The sequence below is a fragment of the Lithobates pipiens genome, unplaced genomic scaffold, assembly GCF_037356315.1.
Source record: "Lithobates pipiens isolate NorthernLeopardFrog02 unplaced genomic scaffold, aLitPip1_a1.2 Scaffold_22, whole genome shotgun sequence".
Lineage (NCBI taxonomy): Eukaryota > Metazoa > Chordata > Amphibia > Anura > Ranidae > Lithobates > Lithobates pipiens.
In genome coordinates this window covers 167,825,466-167,850,148 of record NW_027507784.1, presented here as the reverse complement: position 1 = coordinate 167,850,148, position 24,683 = coordinate 167,825,466, and the positions used below count along the sequence as shown (strand labels likewise).

The following is a 24,683-nucleotide window of genomic DNA, read 5'->3' as shown; positions in this document are numbered from 1 at the left end:
ATGGCCACAGTTCATAGCTAGCAATAGTGAGTCAGGGATAATGGAGGTGATAATATAGACAATGGAGGGGTGTTGAAAGAATACTACCGATGTTCTACTATCAGTAAATTGGATACTGCTGCCACTACAAAGTTGGCCTCAGGCCCCCTTGCTGACTCCCAGAGGTGGTGATAGACTCTTAGCAGTGGAAGGGGCCCCTTTCGGTCTGGTCCTGGTGTGGCTACAGTTCACTCAACAAGAGGAAGGAGGCTGGCGAACTCCTGTCTCCCAGTGGCAATCCCGTATGATCAATTAGGCTGGAGATGTGACTGGCTCCTTTGTGATATCACTCTCCACATTGGGGTCTTTAGGGTTGGCTCCATCTCTTGAATCTCCTGGTCTGAATCTTCCACAGCGCCAAGAGAGTGGGCTTTTCCCAGGCAGAAGAATATAAAGGCCTTTAGGCACCTCCTGTGGCCCACTGCCTGTTAGGACCTGTATGTCTATGCCTATGAGTTTGCATCTGCTTAGCTTTGCCCCTGCTGGCCAGAGGAGAATTTTGCGGCTCAGTATAAACAACAAGATTAATGAAAACAAAGCAATGTTTTGGTCTCCATATTGTTGTAGTCAAGCACCTGGCTACAATCATAATGGTAAACAGGACAAATAGAGAGGGCAAATCTCCCAAATGGGGGCACAGACAGCAATAAAAATCTAATAGGTGTTGTAATCCATCTCCACTCTGTCCAAAACCAAAGTATTTAACTTTAGGTCTTTTAAGATTTCAAAAAAGTCAGTTAATGCCCACATTGGTTGGCTGGGTTCCAAGACTTGAACATGCAGGATTCACCATGAATCCAAAGCTCACCTTCACTTCATAGATGCTGTGTATATAACAAGTATATGATTTGCAGCACGGATAACAAAATATCATCTACCAAAGATATTAAGGCTGCCGGAGCTTACATATCTCTATTACCTAATTTGTCATAGTCATGACTCATCACATATTTGCATATATTTCTGTCAATTTTGCATGTTGCTCATATCCACTTCATAACAGATCCTGAAAACAAGCAATCTTTAATGCACTAAAAAAAATGCTAGTGGAGGGATAGAGATATTTTGCACCCAAGGCAAGGATTGCAAGATTCACCCCAAATTGAAACAAATAGATAGGTTTATAGGGATAGGCGAAGAGATAGGGAAGAGATAGGGAAGAGATAGGGAAGAGATAAGGAAGGGGTAAACAAGTGCATAAGGTTTAAAAAAAAAAATGAATGTTAAAAAAAATGAGATTTGGTAAGGAAACCAGAAAGACCGCCAAATAGACACAGTCTATAGATGTTAAAACACCCAGTAGCAATCAATTGGTATTTACTTTTGTCCTATAATATTTGGGTGAATTGTAATCTGATAAATTCAATCAAGAGCATAACACCCCTGACTGATCTAGGAGCACCATGACCTCACCAATTTCTTCCTGCATTATGAGACAATAAAAGGAAGGACAAGTAAAAAAAAATGGAACTGCCTACATTATCTGTCATTTTTAATCTCCATTCACTTCAATGGAAATATGTAAAAATTAGACACGTGTTTCCTGTGCTCTTCCAGGTTAGTAAACCAGCATTGGGGAAAAACAATATTGCAGGTAAAAAGAAACCAACATGAATGTTTACTAATCAATAATCATGACAGAAAAGGAGTGCCATATACAACTTTATTATTATTAATATTATTCATTTTTTTTTGCATGTTCTCAGCAGTGTATTGACATCATATTTAGATGTGAGGGAATAATCAAACATGTCAGTCAGCAGTACAAAATAGAAATAGCTTATTTTTCCTTAATTACCTCCAGTTCCAGAATTATCTACCATACCATTTACTTATGGCTACTACTGGACCATAAGTCATCCTATGAATTGAACCTATGCTCATATCTGATCCAAACCTCACCTATATCTCAAAGCCACATCCCTGTGTATCTCCAAACAGTAGAACAGCTGGTAGAGATGCTATCTGGATCTGGTAGAAGATACCCACCTTGTAGACTCCTCTACTTTATTTGTGGGGGAAAATATTGCTGTTCTGCTTTTACGAGAAATAAGTACTACTGAAAAACATTATTTATTGTGAAAATTCCCATAAAAATCCCTGATGTAGAAAGGCAGAAAAGCATTTGCAGAACAGTGTAATGCTTTTAGGAAACCTGTACTGAAAAATATGGGCACCATTACGGACCTCTTCCTAAAAGTACAAATTTCCTGCCTTTCTCTGGCTTTATTACATTCTCCAGTTTCAGTACAGGTTTCGCTAAATTGATCCTGCTATCTAGAACTGGTTAAAGCGGGGTTTATAAGGTGCAAGACTCCTGGGTTTTTCAAGATGGCTTCTCCGGTCAGAAGGCAGCAGGGAGGGGAAGAAGTGAAAAGTAGGGATGGAAGGCTAGTACGTTCAAACAGCTGTGTTTAGAGATTGCAACATGATGTTCGTGAAGGCTGCAAAAAGAGAAAAAGTTAGAAAATCAGTTCATGCCATTTCTGTGAAGTAGCCTGTCAGAAAAAAAATAAGCCCCTTATTTGGGTTAAATACAATTCTAGCTCAAAACTCTGGACCATATTTCTAAAGAATTCTAGTAGTGAAATTGCTAAATAAACCAGCGTATACCACTTTTGAGGAGCCTGTTCGTCAATTGCTTTTCACCTGATTTATAAAGGATGTAATGAGTAAACGGTGAACTGAAAAATGGTGAACGAAAAAACTGAATTTTTGGTAAAAAGAAAAGTGAATATCCTTCACAAGTACATTCACCACCATCAACTTTTTGCTAATTTTTATTATTCATTATATTATTTTTACATGTGATGTATTATAATAGTACACAGCAACAAAAAAGTTAAAATAGGTTGGAAAACAGAAAAAAAAAAAAAAGGGGGCCAACCAAAATGGTGAAGTATTTAAAAAATAGAATAAGAAAAGGGAAGTAAAAAAGTGGGTGCACTCAGCTATACCTCCCTTATAAATAGACCCTTCTCACTCTTTTGTTTCCTAGCATATTCCAATTCATTTTATTTATTTGTTAAATAATGTTTTTTCTTACTATTCTTAATAACCAAACAATCTGAATTGCTTCAATTTGGATATTTGTTGTAGTTAATATACATATGCTTTAGTATACACTGCCCTGTGACAAGCTGAAGTTTCCTGTATCACCAATGATTTCCAGATAGTTTTTAAGCTGCAGCAAGTGAGCAATGTTCAAACAGCTACTGCTGCTACGGCTGTTGAGAATAAAGTCTCCTCCAACTATTTTAAAGCCCAGTTGTAGTTTCATTCAAATATGAACAGATACAACTACTATGTCTGTGAGAATAAAGTCTCCTCCAGCTATCTTTAAAGCCTAGTTGTATTTTAATTGAAATGTGAACAAATACACCTACCATCTTGCTGTAGTCTTTATCTTCAAAGGCACACATTTCTAATATTATTTAACTGTACTGGATCTGATCTGTGAAGATGGGACTTTGATGGTTATCATGACCACATGCAAGCACCTCCCTTTACTTACTTGTATCCCCCAACTTAGTTCTCAGTTACTCCAAATCCTACTTTAAACTGCATACCCTTCTAGTGTTCTTCAGTTTTTCATCAGTATCACAAACCAATGCAGTGAAAGATATATTTGCAATGTCAACACATGAATACGTAATGAACTCACTACTACCATACTTAGCGATATTCATTATAATTTTATTGATTGTTTTGTATTTCCATGTGTCATATCGCTCACTGTACAACAGTTATGTTTCTAGTCTCATGGACAAAAATATATAAAACATATAAAAGGGTTCTTCAAAAAGTTTCCACACTTTATTTAAACTCTATGAAATATAAAAAAGTGTGGAGACTTTTTGAAGACCCCCCCATATATACCAGAAAAAGGTGGTGATGATGTGTAAATGTCCTACTGTGAAGTTTGCTGTAAATGAGTTCCAGCACCAGTCCAAAGCATGGGCAGGAGACTGCAGAGAAGGACCAATGAGAGCAGTGGTCTCTTTTCAGCAGTCTGACACACCTCTGCTGAGTCAAAGTTAGAGCTCTCTAACCAGCAAAGCGCGCACTCCCTGCAGATTGGAGAACTGTAGCATCTGAGTCAGCAGGGGAAAGCATCAAAGCGCTGTAGATGAGACTACTGCTGTCACACAGATAGCACCGGTCCTTCTCAGAAGCCTGTTTGGATTTTGAATCATCTCTGGGAGTGATCTATGGCAAATCTCACAGTTAGACATTTATACATATGTATTTTTTAAAACTCTTAAAATATCTGTTTACAGTTATGTTAAGCTACAATTGGGCTCTAAATCTTAGGTACTAAGGTTGAATCACTAAGAAATACAGGTAGTTAACTTTGCAAATTGAATGTCCATTTAGCTTAGTAAATAGGGTGAAGATATTTTGACTTTAAATACTTAGTGATGTGGAAGTAAAAATCCTGTCTTTTTAATTTCACTTGCACTTTTACGTTAGTAAATCAATCAATTTCTGTTGATGTGGTGCTTCAATTGTTTTATTATATACACTTGACCCTACACTGACCCATTATGATCATTTGTCTTTAGCAATATCTCACCTCTGTAATGTTCACCACGGTTTGTGATGTGTAGCTGGTTGGGATCTCTTCTGTTTGGGTATTAACATATCTCGAATTTCTGGTTTAAGGCTCAGCCCAGGGACAGTGAATATAGACCGCACTGAAATAGAAAACATACATGGGTTATACATACAGATGAGGCCATGGGTTTAATTCCAAAATACTGTCTATCAAAATGCACAAAAAAGACAGTTATTAAGGTAGAATCAAAGAAAGGGCTGCTTTGTGTACCTAATTGCTCAGAGCACATCCCAACTTCGAAAGACTGACAATTCCACATTTTTGTTTTCAATGTGCGTATACAACAGCACTGGACCGGTGTATGGTGTCTGGTATCAAATGGAGATGGGCTATGTTGTCCTTCACAGTCTCATAACCAATGAAGTTGTTGTGTCAGTAAGACTTAGGCTTCATGTACGCATTGCCTACTTTGACCGGCGGCCATGGAAAAATGCAAAACGTGGCAAAATCCGTTGCGTTTTTTTCCGTGGCCGACGGTGAAAGCATTCCTATCCTGAACGCAATTCTTCAGCGTTCGCTGACTGAAGCCTCTTTGCGATGACAGCTGTAATATATCTGAAGGCGAGGCCACCCAGTGGCGTAAATGGGTGACCCCACCCCCCTCTGACGTTACATGACCAAATGGTCCGGTAATGGACTGGGGGAAGGCATGCCATTTTTTTTTCAATGATTTTCATCTATATTACCTGGACCCGACAATACATTACTGCCGCGAGTAGTTTTAAATCCATCAGAAATGTCATTTTGCTGTGGTATTGTTCTAAACATGGGGAAAATGCACTACTTTACAGGCATACTAAGGACACCCCCCAGGCCCGATATTTAAAGGAATATTTCATTTTTATTGTTTCACTTTAAGCATTATTAAAATCATTGCTCCCAAAAAAACATGAGTTTTTAAAACTTTTTTTTGCATTGATACATGTCCCCTGTGACAGGTCCCTAAACACTTTTTATGGCAATAACTTGCATATAAGCCTTTAAAATTAACACTTTTGATATTTCATGTTAGTGTCCCATAGATTTTAATGGTGTTCCGCTGCTTTTGAATTTGCTGCGAAAGCCGCATATTGTTCTCTGTTCGACTCGAACATTGGTCTCATCCCTATTATTCAGTAACTTAAGTTGTAGTGCATGGAGGTCAGACTTGTAACTCAGCTGATGAGGGGGTTAACAGTCTGTTTGTTAAAAAGTATGAGAACTTCTGGCGAAGCTAATTTTGTGTAAAAGTGCACTCTTGAAAGCTTAAAACTTCTTTAACAGAAGAAAAACATTTCTGTAGAGCGACTCGTGTACTTTGAAAACAGCTCATTAAGTTGGATATGATAAACCTGCACGGATGCAATTTCAGAATGAACTGTTCTCTCTGTCTGCTGTCGAGGTGGCTATATCTCCCATGTCTCCACCTCTAAGCACCCACTTCCATATTTATTTATTCAGAGCACGAGGCTTCTGAGGTAATTAGGCTGTCAGAGTCAGAAAGTTAATAAGGAATAGCAGGAGAGAGAAGACATCTTTTTCTCTCTCTCTCTCTCTCTCTTTCACCCTCTCTTCATCTTCTATGTTTTTATCTTAGTGCTTAGTGTCTTTATTTCACTAGCTGGTTTCCTCTTCTTTCTTGTGGGATTTTACCTATTTAATTAAGAGATCACATTATCTTCAAATGGTGCACTATTTGGCTGGTACTGTATTTTTCCAAGTAACAGTAACTCATTGCTGAATTTTTATTTTTGGCGACTTCTGAATTTGTTTCTGAGAGTTAAATTGCACTTTCATAATATATGGGCAGATAAACGTTGCTTTTCCCTGACAGTACCTGGGTGGTCCTTTATAGAGCATCTTTTGGAAAGTGTAACTTCCTATATATGTCCATTCCAGTTTTATACAATTGTGCCATTGCCGGATTAAAGACAATGTAACAGGGCCACTTTATTGCTCACTAACTTTGCTGCTCATATTTACCATGGTGCTCATCCAAAGTGTTGTTCACCTGCCAGAGCCAAGTGCAATAACTGATGTTTCCAGGGATAAAGTAGCATGTAACTTTCTCCATTTCTACCATGATGTAGTGCTGGGCTGAGGCAATTGCCAAGCCCAAGATTTGTCACATGGGGGTGAATGGAAAGCTTTTCACTTTGCTCCAATGGGCAAACTGTGAAGCAGGGTGGTATGGAAATTGTAAGAATGCACAACTTAGGGGGAAAGCTATTAAAGCAAAATTAAATCAATCGATGTATCTGCTTACCAAAAACAGTTAATTTCAAGGCATGGCGTGAATAATAAGGATCACAGAGGATTGTGCTCTCAGCTGAACTATCAAGCCATCAAATGGCTGGTGTCATAACTAGGAATGAGTTTACATGTGTTCTGATGCTAGTCTAAACCCACCTAAGCGAGCCAGCCAGAAAGTTGTCACCTGTACTGGGCCAATCATCTGAGGCTGAGGCAATCACTGCCTTGCAGCCACATGTAAATCAAGGGGCGTGTGGGTTGGGGAATGCTTTGGCTGCTTATAATTGGCTCAGTACAGTGACAACTTCTAGGTGTGCTTAATCAGGTGGGTTTATAGTAGGATACAAATATGCCTGAGCTCATCTCTATGGCCACATAAAGAAAGCACTACACTAAGCCACTGTGAACACATTACCTGGTGACTCCAAAACCGTGAGCATTGTGCTGTGGCTCCAAGCTCAGCCTGCCAAGCTCAATGATACAAACATTTGAGAAATGAGAATGAAGTCGCACACATGTCAGGCTATTTATGCTAAATGTAAAAGAAGAAAATCGGCTTCAGCTAGTCTCCTCCCTTAAGCCATGATCTATAACTGATTTTACCCTTCCATGGACTTAATCGTAGAGGTCCTCTAGAATTAAGCACATGGGAAGTTGAAACACTTTAGAGACTAACGGAAGACGATCTTCTACATTTAGCATCACTAGGCCGACGTGTGCAGCTCCGTTCTCTTTAATCTGATGTTTGAATTCATCCCTAGTCATACCTGGTAACATGTGCAGCTCCATGGCAACTGCAGATCAAACAGATCTAAGAGAAACATGTCCTTGTCTGTAAAGAATAACAGGGTTAGTTCCAATTTAAAGTGGTTGTAAAGGTAGAAGGCTTTTTATCTTAATGCAATCTCTGCATTAAGGTAAAAAAAACCTTCAATGTGCTGCTTCCCTGCTCCACTCTCTCTCTCCTTAGTGGAAATGGAAGCAGCAGTGGGAGCCATTGGCTCCTGTTCCTGTCAATCACAGCCAGTGAACCTGCAGGGGACCCCAGGAGAGGAGGATCAGGGCTGCTCTGTGCAATGGTTTTTTTGGTTACAGTAAGTATGACATGTTTGTCATTAGAAAAAAAATTGGTTTACAATCATTTTTACCCATTACCTTGTTCTTAATGGGCAGGTTCACTTTAAGCATAGCTTTCAGAAGATATTTGGAGAAGACTTTTGGCACTCACACTGTACTGTGTTCTCTACTAACTTACTTCCTGCATACCATGACAGGAGTAGTGCAGGGATATCATTTCTTTCTGAATTACTACAGAACTGAATAATTATATGTCACATGTATGAAACTACTCCAGTGAATAGAATGAAAATAATTTTTTGTGCTTTAATCAGATGATTGGTTCCTGCCAAGAAATATTTTTATAAATTTGCTATTGTTAATTGTCAACTAGCAGCCACATTTCCCACCAGGTTCAAATGTCTAGTCTAATATCCTTTCAAATAAGCAGTACACCTCAGCAATCATGTACCTACAAAACTATATTTGTAAATTTTAAACATGCAAATTTTATAACAGCAGAAATCCGAGCTCTGTATAAAATTACAAGGCCCCCCGTTTTTCCTAGAACCCATCTTTTAAATAAAAATATTCAGATAAAGTTAAAGAAAAATGGGAGAGAAAAAATAGCTTACACCCAGCTTCTGGCATGCTTGCTGGACAGGAGGTGACTTCACCGAGCCTTCTCGAAGGATTTTGGGAATGCTGAGGTTCCCAATTCCCACAAGAATGTGTTTCTTACATTGACCTTTATGATCTTGCATCATTTGGTCCACCAAACCTGCCTGCTGCACCAGGGCCACTATAACCAATTTTAATGGAACATCAGTGTGAAGTTTAATTCTTGGTGCTTATTTTTCAAGAAGAGTTGGAGCGGTCATGAATGTGCAAAGCAAGAAGAGACTTGTAGAATAAATTATGATTATTTTTTTAGGAGAAGTGTTGTTAAAGTTTTGATAAGGCTTATTCTAAAGTATAACTATAGGCTTTTTCATTTTTTTTTACTTTTGGGTAAAGTGGTGAGAGATTAGGACTCCTGTCAGGTTAGGGTCCAGGGACTCACTGGATGCCTTCGCTGCAGGCATGCCCTTTCTGGGTGTCACGTGCACCCCCGTGCCTTTAAAGTGGTTGTAAACCCTTACAAACCACTTTGACCTACAGGTAAGCCTAGATTAAGGCTTACCTGTAGGTCCAAGAAATATCTCCTAAACCTATACGGTTTAGGAGATATTTACCTGAAGACAGCCACCGCTGTCTACGGCGCTGTGATTTGCCGGAGCAGCGATGACGTCACTCCCGCGCATGGGAGCCGACACTCGCGGCATATCGCCACAATCTGCGGCTTACCCAGTGCGCCTGCGCAGGCGCACTGGGTAAGCCGCAGATTGTGGCGATTTGGCGCGAGTGTCAGCTCCCATGCGCGGGAGTGACGTCATCGCTGCTCCGGCAAATCATAGCGCCGGAGCAGCGAGACCCACCAAGAAGATGGACGCTCGGAACTACAGGTGACAGTGGTGACTTCGCTGGCTCCTGTGTCAGGTAAGTGACACATAATGGACTACTATGCGATGCATAGTAGTCCATTATGCTTTACCTTTGCAGGGAATCAAAGAGGAAGTAAACCCATCAAGGTTTACTTCCTCTTTAAGGAACAGTGAGCTTCCTCCAGGCACACCTGCCCTTAATCTATCCTACTGCTATATGTGCTCCTACTTAGGAAACTCTGGAAATGTATAGCGTTAGGACTGCAGTTTACAGAGGAGCCTTGCTCCCTGGTAGAACATCTCCTCAATTCAGCCAAAGCCTGAATCCCAGCGATGTGGAAGCAATCATTGTTTCCTAAAAAAAATGCTCTGGCTTGCCAAAATTGAAGAAGTACAGTTTTCTTAATGTTATTATGGCCATGAAACATGAGAAAGATTTATTGGCAGATTTGGACACCATATTTCTTCTATAAAGACCAGACACCCTTATCTTCCCAAAAGGAATTAGGGCCATACTTCAGTTTCTCCAAGATGTTTGCGGAAGCATTTTTTCCCCACTTCCCTACTCCACCTACCCTTCGCAGTCTCCTCTCCTTCCCTATTACCCCTGTTGATTTTTATTTCTCCCTTCCTCCCGGGTTTGTAGCTTTCTAACTAAACTTAAAAATAAAAACATTCCAGAAGTAATGGTCACTGATTCTTCATGACTGAAGTTACCAAGTATATGTTATGGGATTTTTATTACTGGAATATGTATATTAAGCACTAGACTTTCTAGTGGCTTCTATTACTTTGCAACATTACTGAATGTTGCTTGATGTATTTGGTATTTTGATGATAGTGTGTACGTTTATCATTATGTACTACCGCTTTTCTTAAATAAAGAATTTTTTTAAATAATAAAAGAACAAAAATAAAACACAAATGCATAAAATACTCTGGATGAACTGTGGATCTGTAAATATTAACAAGTCTGCAAATGAGCCTAATTATACAGGTTGAATCTGGAATTTTCAGGGTTGATTCATTCATGCCTAGTTGCTATGGGTCACTGCACATTGCAGACTGCCTAGCTGAATAAGTATAAAACATCTATGAAATGAAAGGTAACAGCAGTAACTGACACTTTGCTGAATGCACCATAAATAATAAAATACATTTCCCAAAGAACGCTGAGCAAAGAGTCGATTAATACTGACAAATGTGTTATCCATAGAGCTAAGCAATCTATGTAATGCTACAAGTGCACTGTGCTGTTGGGAGCAATGAACACAGTTGTACCCAGTTGAAACTAAAAAGAATCCTACAAGAACAATGTGTAAGGAGCACATTCATCAAAGCAAAGATTAGCCAGCCAGACTGTATTTGCAATGTATTTACCTTTATACTGGTTTTGCCTGTATATTAACTTCAGGAGACATCATATTGCTATGCTATTGTGCTAGAATGAATTTGCCAGTTTACATCTTGTGAAGTCCACTCACAGCCGGTTCACACAGGGGCAACACGACTTCCAGCGCGACTTTTGGAGGCAACTTGGACATGACTTGAGTATGAATAACAGTGCAACTTCAACATGACTTGGGGAGACTTACAACACGACTTGAAGTTGCCCCAGGCCAGGCGACAGAGAATAGTGAGCTCTCAAGGGGGAACTCCATGCCAAATTTTAAATAAAAAACCGACATGGGTTCCCCCTCTGGGAGCATACCAGGCCCTTAGGTCTGGTATGGATTTTAAGGGGAAGCTCCCCTACACCGAAAAAACGGCATGGGGTTCCCCCAAAATCCATATCAGACCTTTATCCGAGCACACAGCCTGGCCGGTCAGGAAAGGGGGTGGGGACGAGTGAGCGGACCCCCCCAACCGTACGAGGCCGCATGCCTTCAACATGGGGGGGTTGGTGCTTTGGGGTTTTGAAAAGAGGTTGTGTGGCATTAAGGTCACACAGCCAAGATCTCGGTAGACCAGGAACAAGTTAACATGGGATCCGGAGAGAATGGGGAGTCGAGAATAAACACTGCAATAAACAATAAATGTAAACTTCTTCCAGTTCACCCTTTTTATAGCTGTGAAGCTCAAAAACTGTTTAATAGTCAATGAAACAGCATAGTAACAAACCTGGAAACTTTCCCTGCTTATTATAAGAGGCACATTACTGCTTTATTTTACTTTTTATGCATAGAGGGATTTTTTTTCAAAAATCTGGACCATAGCCCATAAAAAAATGCCCCTACTTAGTGAGTGAGGTATATAGTGCCCAGTGTGTGAAGATTAAACATATGAAATCATGCAAGCAATGTGTATTGTTTCTCTATATCCTGCACAGATGGTCATTTACTAGCTGCACTTTTTGTCTATAAGTTTATTCTGCATTATCTCACCTACCCTTGTCCTATCAGTTCTCATCTTTCATTTTTTCCCACCTCTCTCCCTTCTTGCCTCTGTATTTATAACCATTCTGTCTCTTTCTCTCCCTCTCTCTCTCTCTGTCTCTGTTCCTGTATGCCGTTGCAGAGACTTTCATCTGTTCCCTTGGGGACTGGATGTGTCACCGCGGGATTTGCTTGTCCGCCTCTCATACAGTGGCAGAGCCCCATGGCTTTGACAAACCTCATTTAATTGGGAGGAAGCCAGGAGGGTTTGAAAGAACTCACATGTCTACGAAACTCCTTTTATCAGGCATAATTTAAACTCTGCATGGAAAAAAAAAAACTATATGTAGAAAAGAAAGTCAAACTCCCTCCTGCTGTGTGCCCCCCTCTTCCCGCCACAGATAGACAGGTTCATATAAGATTCTATCGTTTTATTTTTATAAAAATGTCAATGTAGATTTATGTTCTACAGCTGTCTGCGGAGTGAAGAAGGCAGATATAGCTGGCCCTCACTCTCATTATTTCCAGTGTCTGCTTCTATTCAATATTTACAGGAGGCAAATTAGTATGTTCTTTTATTTTTAAGTGGGATCAAATATCCTAAAAGAAGTCAATAGCTACAGTTCCATGACTGTACCCAAACAAAAATATAATACTTTTTTCATTCTTTAGATTTGTGTTGATTTAATAACCAAAAAAACTTGTTTTTAACTCCAGTAAAGACTACCCGTATCGAAAACAGCCATTTAACCTCAACTTATATTAGTGGAGACCTGCTGCTTGTATCCTAGAGACAATCTGACTTGTACTGCCAATGAACCCTTATCAAGTTGCTTTTTGATTGGACCCTGGGCAAACATTTTCTCCCCCCCCCCCCCCCCCCCATGCAAATTTCACTCTCCACCTGCTCTGAGACATATAATAAATAGCAGCTAGACTTAAAATCAGTTTACTGTATCAGATCAGGCAGAAATTTGCAATTGGTTGCCTGCAGTTACAGCATATCATTACTGCTTACTGACTGGTTGCTAGAGGTTTCAGCACACACTACAGCTCACTGATTAGTTGCTAGAGGTTAAAGCACATTATCATCATCTGCAGGGGAGCATGATATACATACGAATGCTGCCTTTATTTACATATCAATGCCACCGGGCCGCAGATATTTACTTAGTAATGCTTCCGCTATTTACATACGAATGCCGGTTATTTACATGTAAACAAAGGGTCTGCAGGTGAGTCATCTGTACACAACAATAGGGCAGACCTGGGCAGCATTAGTACCAGCACTTCACACTGAGATATCGGGACACAGCACAGGACTAAATATTCAAGGCACAAGGGAATTTAAGGGATAGTTGGCAAGTATGAGGCAGCTGCTTTGGGCCCCACAACAATGACAGGGCCCAGGGCAGCTGCCCCTTTTGCCCTGCCTTAAAGACGGACCTGTTGCTATTGCTGCAATATGTAAAGCTATTCGAATATTTTTTTTACATTTTAGAATGGAGTGCCTTAAGACTATCCATAATTTTAAAGGGTGCCTTGAGATTGTCTATAGTTTTAAAGTGTACCTCAACCAAAAAAAGGTTGATAAACAATGGTGAACAGAGCAGGCTGTGGAGTCTCATGCCTGCTTTTCTCCCCTCTCCTTGTGCTGTACTATGATTGGGGGGGCTCTGTTTGTCCTTCCCCCCCTCACTCCTTCCCCCTCAATCCTAGTAGCAGCAACTTTCAAACAATCCATGGAAGAGAGGATTTACTATGCAGTCGCTATGGATTCAGGGAAATGTAGTCCTTAAAGGGGCACAGTGCAATGCAAGTGAATGAAAATAAATGGCTGAAAAACTACAATACTCAGGGGAGGAAACAGAACTTTTCCTAGGCACTTCTAGAGAAATTGGGGTCTTAGTCAGGAGGAAGCCAATCAGTAAGGACGAGTACCAGAGTTTCTTGCAGTGTGGGGACCAGAGGGTACAGACCCGCCAGCGGGGTGTCTGTGCCTGTGCCAGAACAAACGCGGACCTGTTGCTAATGTCTGAGCATAGCACCAGTGGGACCGAGCCACTGAGAGATCACTTGCTGAGCTGGCAGCGGAGCTGGGAGGACCCCTTGTTGTACATGTCTAAAGCAAGGGTGAACTAGTGATGACTAGAGCTGGGAGACTGAGCCTTGTGAGAACCTGTTAGGGAAGACTGAGTCACTTAGTCCATTGTATCTAAGGACAACAGACTGCCATGTGATCTGGACTGGATTCCTCTGTACCAGGATGGGTGAGCTGAACCATCTGTACTTAACTGAACACTGACACAGTTACTGCAATAGAGACTTCTCCTTATTTAGCAGCACTTCAGCTATCCATTTCACACTCTTAAAGCGATAGCTACATGTGCACTACCTTAGTAGTAGATAGTCAGCATTAACAATTAGGCACCAAGTACTTTCCAATCACCTTCAGAGGTATCCCTTTGTCAGGAACACATACACCCACCGACTATTGGGGCAGTATGTGTAGTGTGCATGCGCAGACCTCCATTTTGCATTAGTTGATGCTGATACTTTGTGATTCAGTGCTCACATCATGTAGTGCAGCATTTTTAAACCTGTTTGATTGTCTGTTTTATCAGTTCATACATTGTTTAACTGCATTGCCATAATACATCCATTTACTCTACTACCCAGTGGCCTATTTTCTGTGCATTATTATATTAACTTTTAAATTACACAGGTGTGTCATTTGTGGCAGAACAGAGAACCCATCATATCAAGCGGCTCCTGTGGGGGTAAGCAGGTTTACTGTTTTCCTAGAGGTTTTAACACAGAAGTTGAAAATGTCACTAAGGCCCCATTTACACCTGAGCGTTTTGTAGCTTGAAGCCTGAAGCTACAAAACGCTGGAGGGGAAAAAAATCAAATATTCTCTATGGAGATGGTTCACATCTCCACTCCAAAACGCCTGAAGCTAGAAGCCCCAAAACGCCTGAAGCTCAAACAAGTTCTGGAGCTTCTTTTTAGGCATTTGGCCTATACAAAATTGCAGCAAAAATGCGTCAAAGGCGTGGCAAAATCACGGCAAAATTGCAGTAAAAACAGGTGACTTTCTACCTGAAAACGATACGCTCAGGTTTGAATGCAACCTAATGGTTCATGGACACTGCAGCTAAAAACAAAAGCTGTTTACAGGCATTTGGGCTTGTATTTCTCTGCCTAAAAGCAGAAGTGTGCTCAATGTACATTGAGTATACCCACTGCTCAAGAACATTGTTCTTTTTCACAGAAAAAGAACATTGTGTAAATACATGTGCATAATATATATATATATATATATATATATCTGCACAAGGGCATGTTTTGAGCACCAATTGGCGAGCGACACTAGGTGTCTGGGCATTGACGCCGCCTCCCATCTGATTACGCAGCGTGACGTTGGTAGCATACCGTGGTTGCCTGAGGCTATTAATACTGCAGGCAAGTGGAGAAAAAACTGTACTCGCCCCGAGACCCCAACACACTGGCTGTCACGATTTTCTTTCTGAGCTTTAAGGTAACTTTCAATTGGTTTGTGGTAAACTCACTGGGTCCACTCATCACTTCCCCACATTTACACCCCTCTTTGGGTTTGTGGGATGTATTATTTAGTATGTTTACCTTTCACCTGGCTTTTTGACTCTAATATATGCCCCTTCATGTAGTAGTCCTTAATCCGCCCTTGTGCAGTTCTATATATATCTATATATCTATATATATATATATATATATATATATATACATAAATATATATATATATATATATTTACACAATGTTCTTTTCATCTGTTACATCTGTTCATTCTGCAATCCTTTGTTCTATTATAGACTTATCCCAATGTAACTTCTCCTGATGAGTGGACATCTCCACGAAACGCATAGAGCCCCAGTCTTATGCTACATCAGCGCAATCATGTGATTTTGAGATTCAATAATATGAATTTTATCATCAATCATAATCACTCTTAACATTATGTGCATTATCAATTGGAACAATTTTATTACTATATACTAATGTGTTTATTACTATTATATTGATTGTGAATCATGTTATCATTATAATTATGTATAATATATTGTTATGGTGCTACTTTTTTCATATTATCCTTTTTATTCAGTGTATATTTCTTCAAAATCCACCAAAATCCACCAACATGTGATTGCATATCTTTATCTTCTTAGCTGTGCTTCATATAAAGTCCCAGCCAACCCCCTTCTTCTGTCGCAATACTCGAATCGCCGTTGTCGTACAACGCATCTAGTCCGGCTGTTGCAGGTAGGGCTTCGGCTCCCATTTCTCATTTCATGCTTTTACTATGCCACTAAACCACGATATCCTGAACTCACGAACCACTCACAAACATTTCACTAACGTGTCCCGATCATGTCGCACGCATTCGTTACCTAAACATCGGTTGCTCCTTAGCTTCTCGAAGGAGTCGTTGTCACTCGTTCGTGACACATCGGTCATGCCACATCAGGCATTCATTTCGCAAACATTTCATTCGTTCGAATCATTTCTAAAGTTGTAGGTTGTTGCTTATCATGTTAGAATGTTCTAAACAGTCCAGATCATTTCAAATCATTTCTAAATCATTTCATTAATTTCTGTCACGTACCGCGCTCCGATTCGAATCTAGTCGCATCTCCGATGCACCGATTCGCTTCGGTGTGCCCCAGTTTTCGGCCTCATTTCAGTACATGCTCCAGAGACAGAGTCACTCGCAGGTTCTGGTTCAGTGTCTGATTCTTGTCTTTGTCATGGCATATCCTTTCTTGTCACGTATTATGCTCCGATACGAATCCCGTCGCATTTCAGGAGTGCACCGATTCGCTCCGGTGTGCCCAGTTGTTTGGCCTAATTTCTGTACATGCTCCAGAGGTGGATTCTTTGTCAAATTCGTTGGTTCAGTCGCTGATTCTTGTCTCTGTCATGGCATATCATTTCTGGTCACTTATTACGCTTCAATTCGAATCCTGTCGCATTTACAGATGCACCGATTTGTTCCGGTGTGCCCAGTTGTTTGGCCTCATTTCGGTACATGCTCCAGAGACAGGATCCATTTGTCAACCATGGGCTTACTCTCTGATTCTTGTCTTTGTCATGGGTATCATTTCGTTGTCATCTATCACGCTCCGATATGAATATAGTCACACCTATGCACTAAATTTGTCCCGGCGTGCCCCACGACAAGCCTCATTTCAATACATGCTCCAGAGTCCATTTTGTGCTCAGTCGCAAGCTACGGCATGGCGATCCGGGCCTCTGTCATGGCAGAATCATTCATTTCATTGTCACGTACTGCACCCCGGTTCGAATCCAGTTGTTTTGCAATGTTCCGATTCATTCCGGGGGGCCTTGCTCATTGGCCTCATTTCACTTATTGCCTCATTTCAGTACATGCTCCAGAGTCTGGTTCGTTGTCAGTTGCGTATGCAACACGATCGAGTCGCGCCTCTGTCATGGCAGATGTTTCATTTTAAGGCAACGTTTCATTGTGTTTGTTTGTCTCATTTCATTTCATTTCAAACTCACCACCCCCCATTAAAGTCCCCATTTTAGCCAGTTGTCTGTGACAGGTATGGAACTCTCAACAAAGTTTTGTCTTCATATTTGCAGGTCAGTCGAGTCCAGTAGCATCCGCCATGCACTGATTTGTCCAGGCATGCCCCAGTTGTCTTGACCTTGTTTCGTTCTGGGCTCCACAGTCTAAACTCATCGTTAATCACAACATACCAATTTTTGCCTATATCACGGCATACATTTCATTTATTTCATTCCACATACTCATTGCTTTATCAACTCGAATCCACTCAAACCAGTAACACATTGATCCGCACCCGTCATTTCAGCCTTACGGGTATAACTCAACAATTCATATCGGATTCATTTCATACACTCCACGATCGCTTTGTATCAGATTTATCGCATACAACCAATTCATAGGATTCATTTCATACCTACATCCGATTCATATCGGATTAATTTCAGACACATCCAAGTACAACTTCGTGCAATTGTTGCTAGCACGCATCCAATCACAAACGTCCTGCAATCACCGCAAGCACACACCGAAGAATAACTCCCTGCAATCGTGGCAGACTCACATCCAAGCATAACTTCTTGCAACCGTTGCAAGCACGCATCCAAGCATAAACTTCTTGCAATGGTTGCTAGCACACATCCTAGCATAAACTTTGCAGTTGTCGCTAGCAAGCCCCAGGCACAAACTTATTGCTTCCTTGCTGGTAAGCAGTTCTGGCTGGCTCAGTGCATTGCTCTGGGTAAGGCCTGGATACTTTCCTAACGTATGTAATATAACTATACTATATTATAGGTAGGTTGATCCAGGGAGAAATCTGATTGCCTCTCGGGGGATCAGGAAGGAATTTTTTTCCCTGCTGTAGCTAATTGGAGCATGCTCTGCGGGTTTTTTTTGCCTTCCTCTGGATCAGCTGTGGGTGTAGCATTGGGTGTGTCGGGTTGTGCAATGTTTTGTTGGTTTAATCATTGGTTTATTGTTGTGGGCTGGGTGGACTTTTGTCTTTTCAACCTAGCTAACTGTGCATCCTAGCATAACTTCTTGCAATCGTAGCAAGCACTCATCCTGGCATAACTTCTTCAGTCTTCGCAAGCACATGCAGTCATACTGCTCACAGCCACTACAATCACATCTCCAATGACATTAACTCCCTTGCAATCATTGCAAGCACACGTTTAAGCACAACACTTGCTATCATGGCTAGGCACGCAACTTAGCATAACTTGTAATCGTTGCAAGCACTTTCGGTGGCACTCAGACAGCCACACATCATTTTCAGCAGTACTGATTTTGCCTCTTGGCCCCAGTGGCATTTTCATATGAGCCACTCGCCGTTTCTGTCGGTCATTTCTCCCTTAGGACCCTTGAGTTCAGCTTCCGTTCTACACCAGATGTCAAGTTGCCACAGGCAGCTGGCTTCTTGTTGTAAGGCCGCGTACACACGGGCGGACTGTTCGTCCAACTTTGTCCGCTGAACAGTGTTTGGGCGGACAGTCCGCTCGTGTGTGGGCTTTCAGCGGACAGTTTCAGCGGACAGTTGGACGGACAAGGTTTTTCGGAAATTCCGTAAAACTGTCCGCTGAAACCTTGTTTCAGCGAACAGTCCGCTCGTGTGTAGGCTTGTTCGTCAAACAAAGTTGCGCGCATGCTCAGAAAGGATTTTCACGCCGAAAGCTATAATGCAGTGTATAGGACGTCGTATTTTTCGTCCCGTCGTACGTGCCGTTCACGTCATCTCGCACGGTTTCAGCAAACTGTTCGTCCGTCGTGTGTGGCCATGTCCGTCCATGCTAAGTTTGAGCGGACTGTTTGCCGAAACTGTTGGACGGACAAAGTTGGGCGAACAGTCCGCGCGTGTGTACGCGGCCTAACACTATCAGGCTATATCTAGCTAGCATCCAGCATTTCTATCCTTACAGGACCCCGGTGAGCCGTCTCTGTTTACAGCCCATACAGTAAGATCCCCTCTACCTGGCATCCAGAAGCGTCAGCCCGTAGCTAACGCCAAACGCTTGCCCATCACAGCTGCCATCTTTAGGGACATGTAAAATGTCTACGCACGCCATTCTCCCTCTTGACAAGCTGACCCTATCAGGTCAGTTTTTCAATGCTTCACCCATACACAGGGGTGTACCAGGAAGCAGCTTCAGTCTGTTTTGAGAATGCTCAGTTCTGCAACATGGTCATTCCCCAGGGTTGATCTTTATGCCATGCTTCCTGGTCTTCCCCTCCCAGACACAGGACCCCTGTCAGATCCTTAATCTGGATGCAGCGGACCTTTCAATGTCAGAGGTTCCGTACTACGCAGATCGGTATATCAATGTTCATACCGTCTGTCTCGCCCCTATCACCCCAGGTAGTGGCAGATGTAGCAACCATCACAGGCTTCGCTACAATTTTTGGCCACCAGTGGTATACAGGACCATGGCCTCCAGAAATATTCCTAAACCCCGGGTTTACCCGGATTTCTACCCTCTTTAGCTACACCCCATCATGGCAGCTCTGTCCCATAGTAACAGCCACACAGCTCTGGGGTCATTGCTGGACAGGGCAAACTATGGCCTTCATCACCGACAACCAGCAGAGATTATTGCAAAGACAGGTCTAAATCTCTAAGCATTCATGTCCTTCCTGTGTAGGCTGGTACAGCTGTCATTATAAATTCAGTTTAAAGTTGATTGTACATTGTTCCCGGGCAAGAGCAATCTCGCAGCAGATGCGCTGTCGTGTTTAACTACACCTTCTTTGCACAGGTGCCAGGAGCCGATCCAGTATCAGCCATTATCCTTGGTCGGTCTCAGCTAAACCCCTGTTTAGCACAACATCTGCAAACAGCGACCAAGCTCATCAACGTCTCAACGTCGCAAAACACCCTCAAGCCTACTAGACGGCCCGCAGGGCCTTCAAAAATTCCTGACACACCCCTCCTGTGAAATTTCTAACATCAAGCAGATACTGGGCCTTTATCTCATACTGTCATACCCAGCTAGCCCTATCCCATAACACTATTCGGCTATACCTAGCTGGCATGCAACATTTCTTGTCCTTGCGGGACCCCGCAAACCTTCCTTATTCTTGTCCCACGCTATTTGAGCCATGCTACGTGAAGTCCAGGAACTCCAACCGGTGGTCAGTGTCAAATGCTTACCCAAACGGGTGACACCCTTAAAGGTATAACGACCATCCTGACTACCTCTTCGTTTGGTCTCCCCCCAGCATGGTCCTACAAGCAGCCAGGTGTTTGGCCTACTACGGGTCCCTGCGACCTGGAAAGTTCACCTGCAGCAATCCAGCAGGCCAAGAGCTACGTAGACACCACTTAGTCCACTACAAAGATCACTTCGTACTTCACCTAGCGGTTTCTAAAGAGCAGCAAGTAGGCTCCAGGGTAGACATCCACTTTACAGAACCGATAATAGCGGGTGTCCAGTTGCCACACTCAACCAACTGTCGACACTACTCCCCCAACAGTCGGACTCCAGTCCCCTTCTTCCTTTCTCGTCAAAGCCCTTGAGTACTGGTCAGTTTATGAAACACATGAGGGAACTTCTACGCAACTTTCACCTAAACCCTATCCTGTACTCCCGTCACTCCTTCCCGCATTGGGGCAGCCTCAGCAGCATCCCGTCACGGGGTCCCAGACCATGTCATTGAAAGGCTAGGCAGGTAGGAGTCTGCCTGCTTCGCCCGATACAGCCACAATCTGCAGCCACAATCCACAGCCACAATGGCTCAGGCATTTATTAAACTCACTCAATGATCAAACTCAATTGATAAAGAACTATCCCCTACCGGAATGTTTTTGCCCCCTTATTTTGGTATACCGTACGTTAGACCAAGGCACACTTTCAGGTCCATTTCAAGTGGTAAGTTTATGTTAACCCTGTATGTCATCCTTTTCTGTATCTGCCGTAGGGCTCTAAACCATAAATAAGAAGGCCAGTATGGTGGCCTGAATTTATGGGAGGAGCCCGGAGGGGTATTTAATCAGTACATTCGGCTGTGTTCCTTGTCGGTTCCTGTACGCGATGCCCACCCTCCCATCCCCTTTTTAGGGCATTTCTCAGAGTATTCATACTCCTCACAAAAGTACTAATTTCACTTCATTTCATATTCATTTCATTTAATTTCTCATTTCTTATCTAGGGTATGCCCCCTTATTTTGGTATACCATACGTTAGACCAAGTCACACTTTCAGGTCCATTTCAAGTGGTAAGTTTATGTTAACCCTGTATGTCATCCTTTTCCGTATCGGCCGTAGGGCTCTAAACCATAAAAAAAAATATATATATATATATATATATATATATATAGATATATATATATATATATATATATATATGTATGTATGTATGTATGTGTGTGTGTGAGAGAGAGAGAGAGAGAGAGAGAGAGAGAGAGAGAGAGAGAGATGGAGGCAGGTGAACCTACCCATACATTGCCTCACTTAAAGTCCCAATCCCCCTTTCTCCCCCCTTTATTGCAATCCTTCTGTATGTGGTGGGTTGTGAGACATAGTGGGTGCAAGGTGGACAAAATTATTGGGCACCAGACACTTCTTGGATGTAAAAGAGGTTTTTATTTAAAACAGTCCTTTATTATAAAACAGTCCTTTTTGTATTGTTGGAGAAAAGAGGATTAGGGCCAGGACACACTAATGCCGCGTACACACGGGCGGACTGTATGGCGTACTTAGTCCGTCGTACAATCCGACGGACAGTCCGTCATACTTTCGACTGAACGGACTTGACCACACACGGATACCCAAACAGTCCGTCGAAAGCTTGCGCGATGACATGTACAGCACGTACGACGGGACTAGAAATAGGAAGTCCAAGACACAGCAAAGCACCCTTCCGCCGTGTAAATCCTTTCTGGGCATGCGCCATTCTTAGTCCGTCGAACTAGCCTACTGACGAGCGGATTGTCCGCTGAAACCAAAGTACGACGGACAGAATTTTGAAAAATCCGAAATACTTAGTACGCCAGACTGCACGCTGAAAAAGTCAGCTGAAGCCCACACACGAGCGGACTGTCCGATGAAATGTGTTTTGACAGACTAAGTACGCCATACAGTCCGCCCGTGTGTACGCGGCATTAGATAGTTGCTAATTCAATTGGCAGACTCCAAGACTCCAATAAGAGAACAGTCATGCAGGGAAAAGCCCCAGCAAGGCGCCACATCTGCACTTACAGAAATGCTGTCTCCTATGGAAATAGCCTTTAACAGTTCCTAACTCAAACGTAACAGTCCTTTCAGCTCCACTACAACTACCTCTTGTAGTTCTTCAACACTGAGCTCCCAGTCTCTCACTGGACCCTCTGATTCACCGTCTCTGAATCCCTTGAGCTCCTCCAAGGTTTGCAGTGGTTTCTCCCTCAAGCGTCACCCTTGCTTCTCTGCTAGGTCGCTAGCTTGGCATTCCAGATACTTCTTAAGCTTCACCCCTGCTAACCGGCGAGGTCCCTGGCTTTGACTCACAAGGCTGCTCTGCAAGTGCATCCTCCGCAGGTTGGGTCCCTGACTTGATCACCACCTGAAGTTTACCGATTGTCCACCGTGCCCTTTCGGTGAGAATGTGGTTTCGGTACTTGCTTCCGTTACTCACTGTGGTCCCTGGTAAAGGTGATTGGTCCCTTTGTGGGGACAGCCTCCCTTCTACTTCCGACCACTGACAGGTTCTCCGGCCGGCAAACCGTCACTTCTGGTTGGACTGCAAGCTGCAATCCCAACCCTACGCTGCTCTCTTTACTTCTGGATAGGCCCTCACACAGCCTAGCAGCCAGATGCCCCTGGGATAGGCCCAATATCTGGTCTAGCAGCCAGGGGTGTATGACACATGTCCACCCAGACAGCCGTCCAGGTAGCACAGAACATAGATCACCTGACCTCACCCAAATACATAGGTTCTCCCAGTAGGCCAAGAGATTCAAGAAAACCCCTGCTCATTGGCTGAGATACCCCATATATTCATAACCTGACCTTGAGTTGCCCTTCTCATATCTAGGACCACCAAGTACCCGGCCACTTAGTGGTAGAAGATAACTACTATTGGCAAGTAAATTTGTGAGGAGCTCCCTGACTAAACCCCAGGGTGCTACAAACTGATTTAAGCAGCCCATAGATGAGTCAGTTTTTTTTCACTCAATTGGTGGGTTGAAGAAAAAAAAAATAGTGTCCTCCATTCACACACTCGATCAGACTTCCCTGCTTTTAGAATACACTGATCAGTGGTGCCAGCTATAGCTGGCAGTGCTGATTAGGTCGGGAAAATTCAACAGACTGGTTTACAGAAGTTGATCAGTAGATCGCCTTCTGTGCAACCAGACTGCCCATACGTGGATCAGAATTCAGTTAAACCCTGCTGAACCAGCCGAATTTCAAGCCGTGTATGGCAGGCTTTTCCCTGAGCTTACACAGGGTATGGACTCTTTTGAAGCTCTATATGATTGGGCCAATCACAAGGCCTTTAGGGTTGTCACGTGGGAAAGGGAAAGTAAGTCATATACTGCCCCACAACCAAAAGTGCTAAATATGTGTATTCACTCTCAGCAGCCAAACAGAGCAGCTCAAGAGTGAAGAAAAGTTGGTATGTCCTGTTGGGGATGAGGGAGGTAAGTCACCCTTTTTCTTTGCCCTCCGTGGGCATTTTAAGCCTAACTTCAGTGAAGTTTCCACATACTGCTCTACATTCCATATAGGAAATTCTGACCAGAACTGTGTCCTAACAAAGACGAACAAGACTAACTTGTACAACCTAGGCTACAGTATTTACTAAATGATTTTACAAGGAACTTTTATCCTCTAAAAACAATTTTTAATATTTTAAGAAAATGAGAGGAATACTAAAACTAAACACAGATTGCTTAGTTTAAAGATGGATACCACATTCCTCTGCCTTGCATAACATTGAAAATATGATATTACATAGAAGTCACAGAGATTAGCCAAATTTGACATTTGAGACTGGAAAGAAAACGTATGAAGTTTTTGAAATATTTTTGATCACAAAGATGTGCATTGGGACATACTAAAGTCTTTGAGTGCCTTCAGAAATCAAGTAGAGCACTAAATCTATTCCTTCGCTCATCTTGCAGACAGCATGTTTATTTAGGCATTAGAAGCGTAACTATTCCAGATGGGTAAATGGCATGCTCCATTCAACAATGATCCTGCTAGTGAAAGGGCTGAAATCCTACACATTTATAGGGCTACATGCATAGTAAACTGACCTGTTTAGGGTTTAAGAGATAACCCAAATAAAGAGTTGGCATGCCAGGAATTTATGGAGTAATTCTTCAAAAGGATTA

General features: G+C 42.3%; 1 protein-coding gene across 2 annotated transcripts in view; it reads right to left on the bottom strand.

The window, feature by feature from the left end:
- Positions 1 to 1,685: 1,685 nt before the first annotated feature.
- Positions 1,686 to 24,683, bottom strand: part of CDK15 (cyclin dependent kinase 15) — a 364,576-nt gene continuing 341,578 nt past the window's right edge. For both annotated transcript variants that reach the window (XM_077448587.1, XM_077448588.1), the window contains 2 exons: positions 4,616 to 4,736; positions 1,686 to 2,483 (listed from right to left, as the gene is read on the bottom strand). In XM_077448587.1, coding sequence (XP_077304713.1) covers positions 4,627 to 4,736 — 110 coding nt within the window. In that variant the 3' untranslated portion in view covers positions 1,686 to 2,483; positions 4,616 to 4,626. The remainder of the gene's footprint in view (positions 2,484 to 4,615; positions 4,737 to 24,683) is intronic.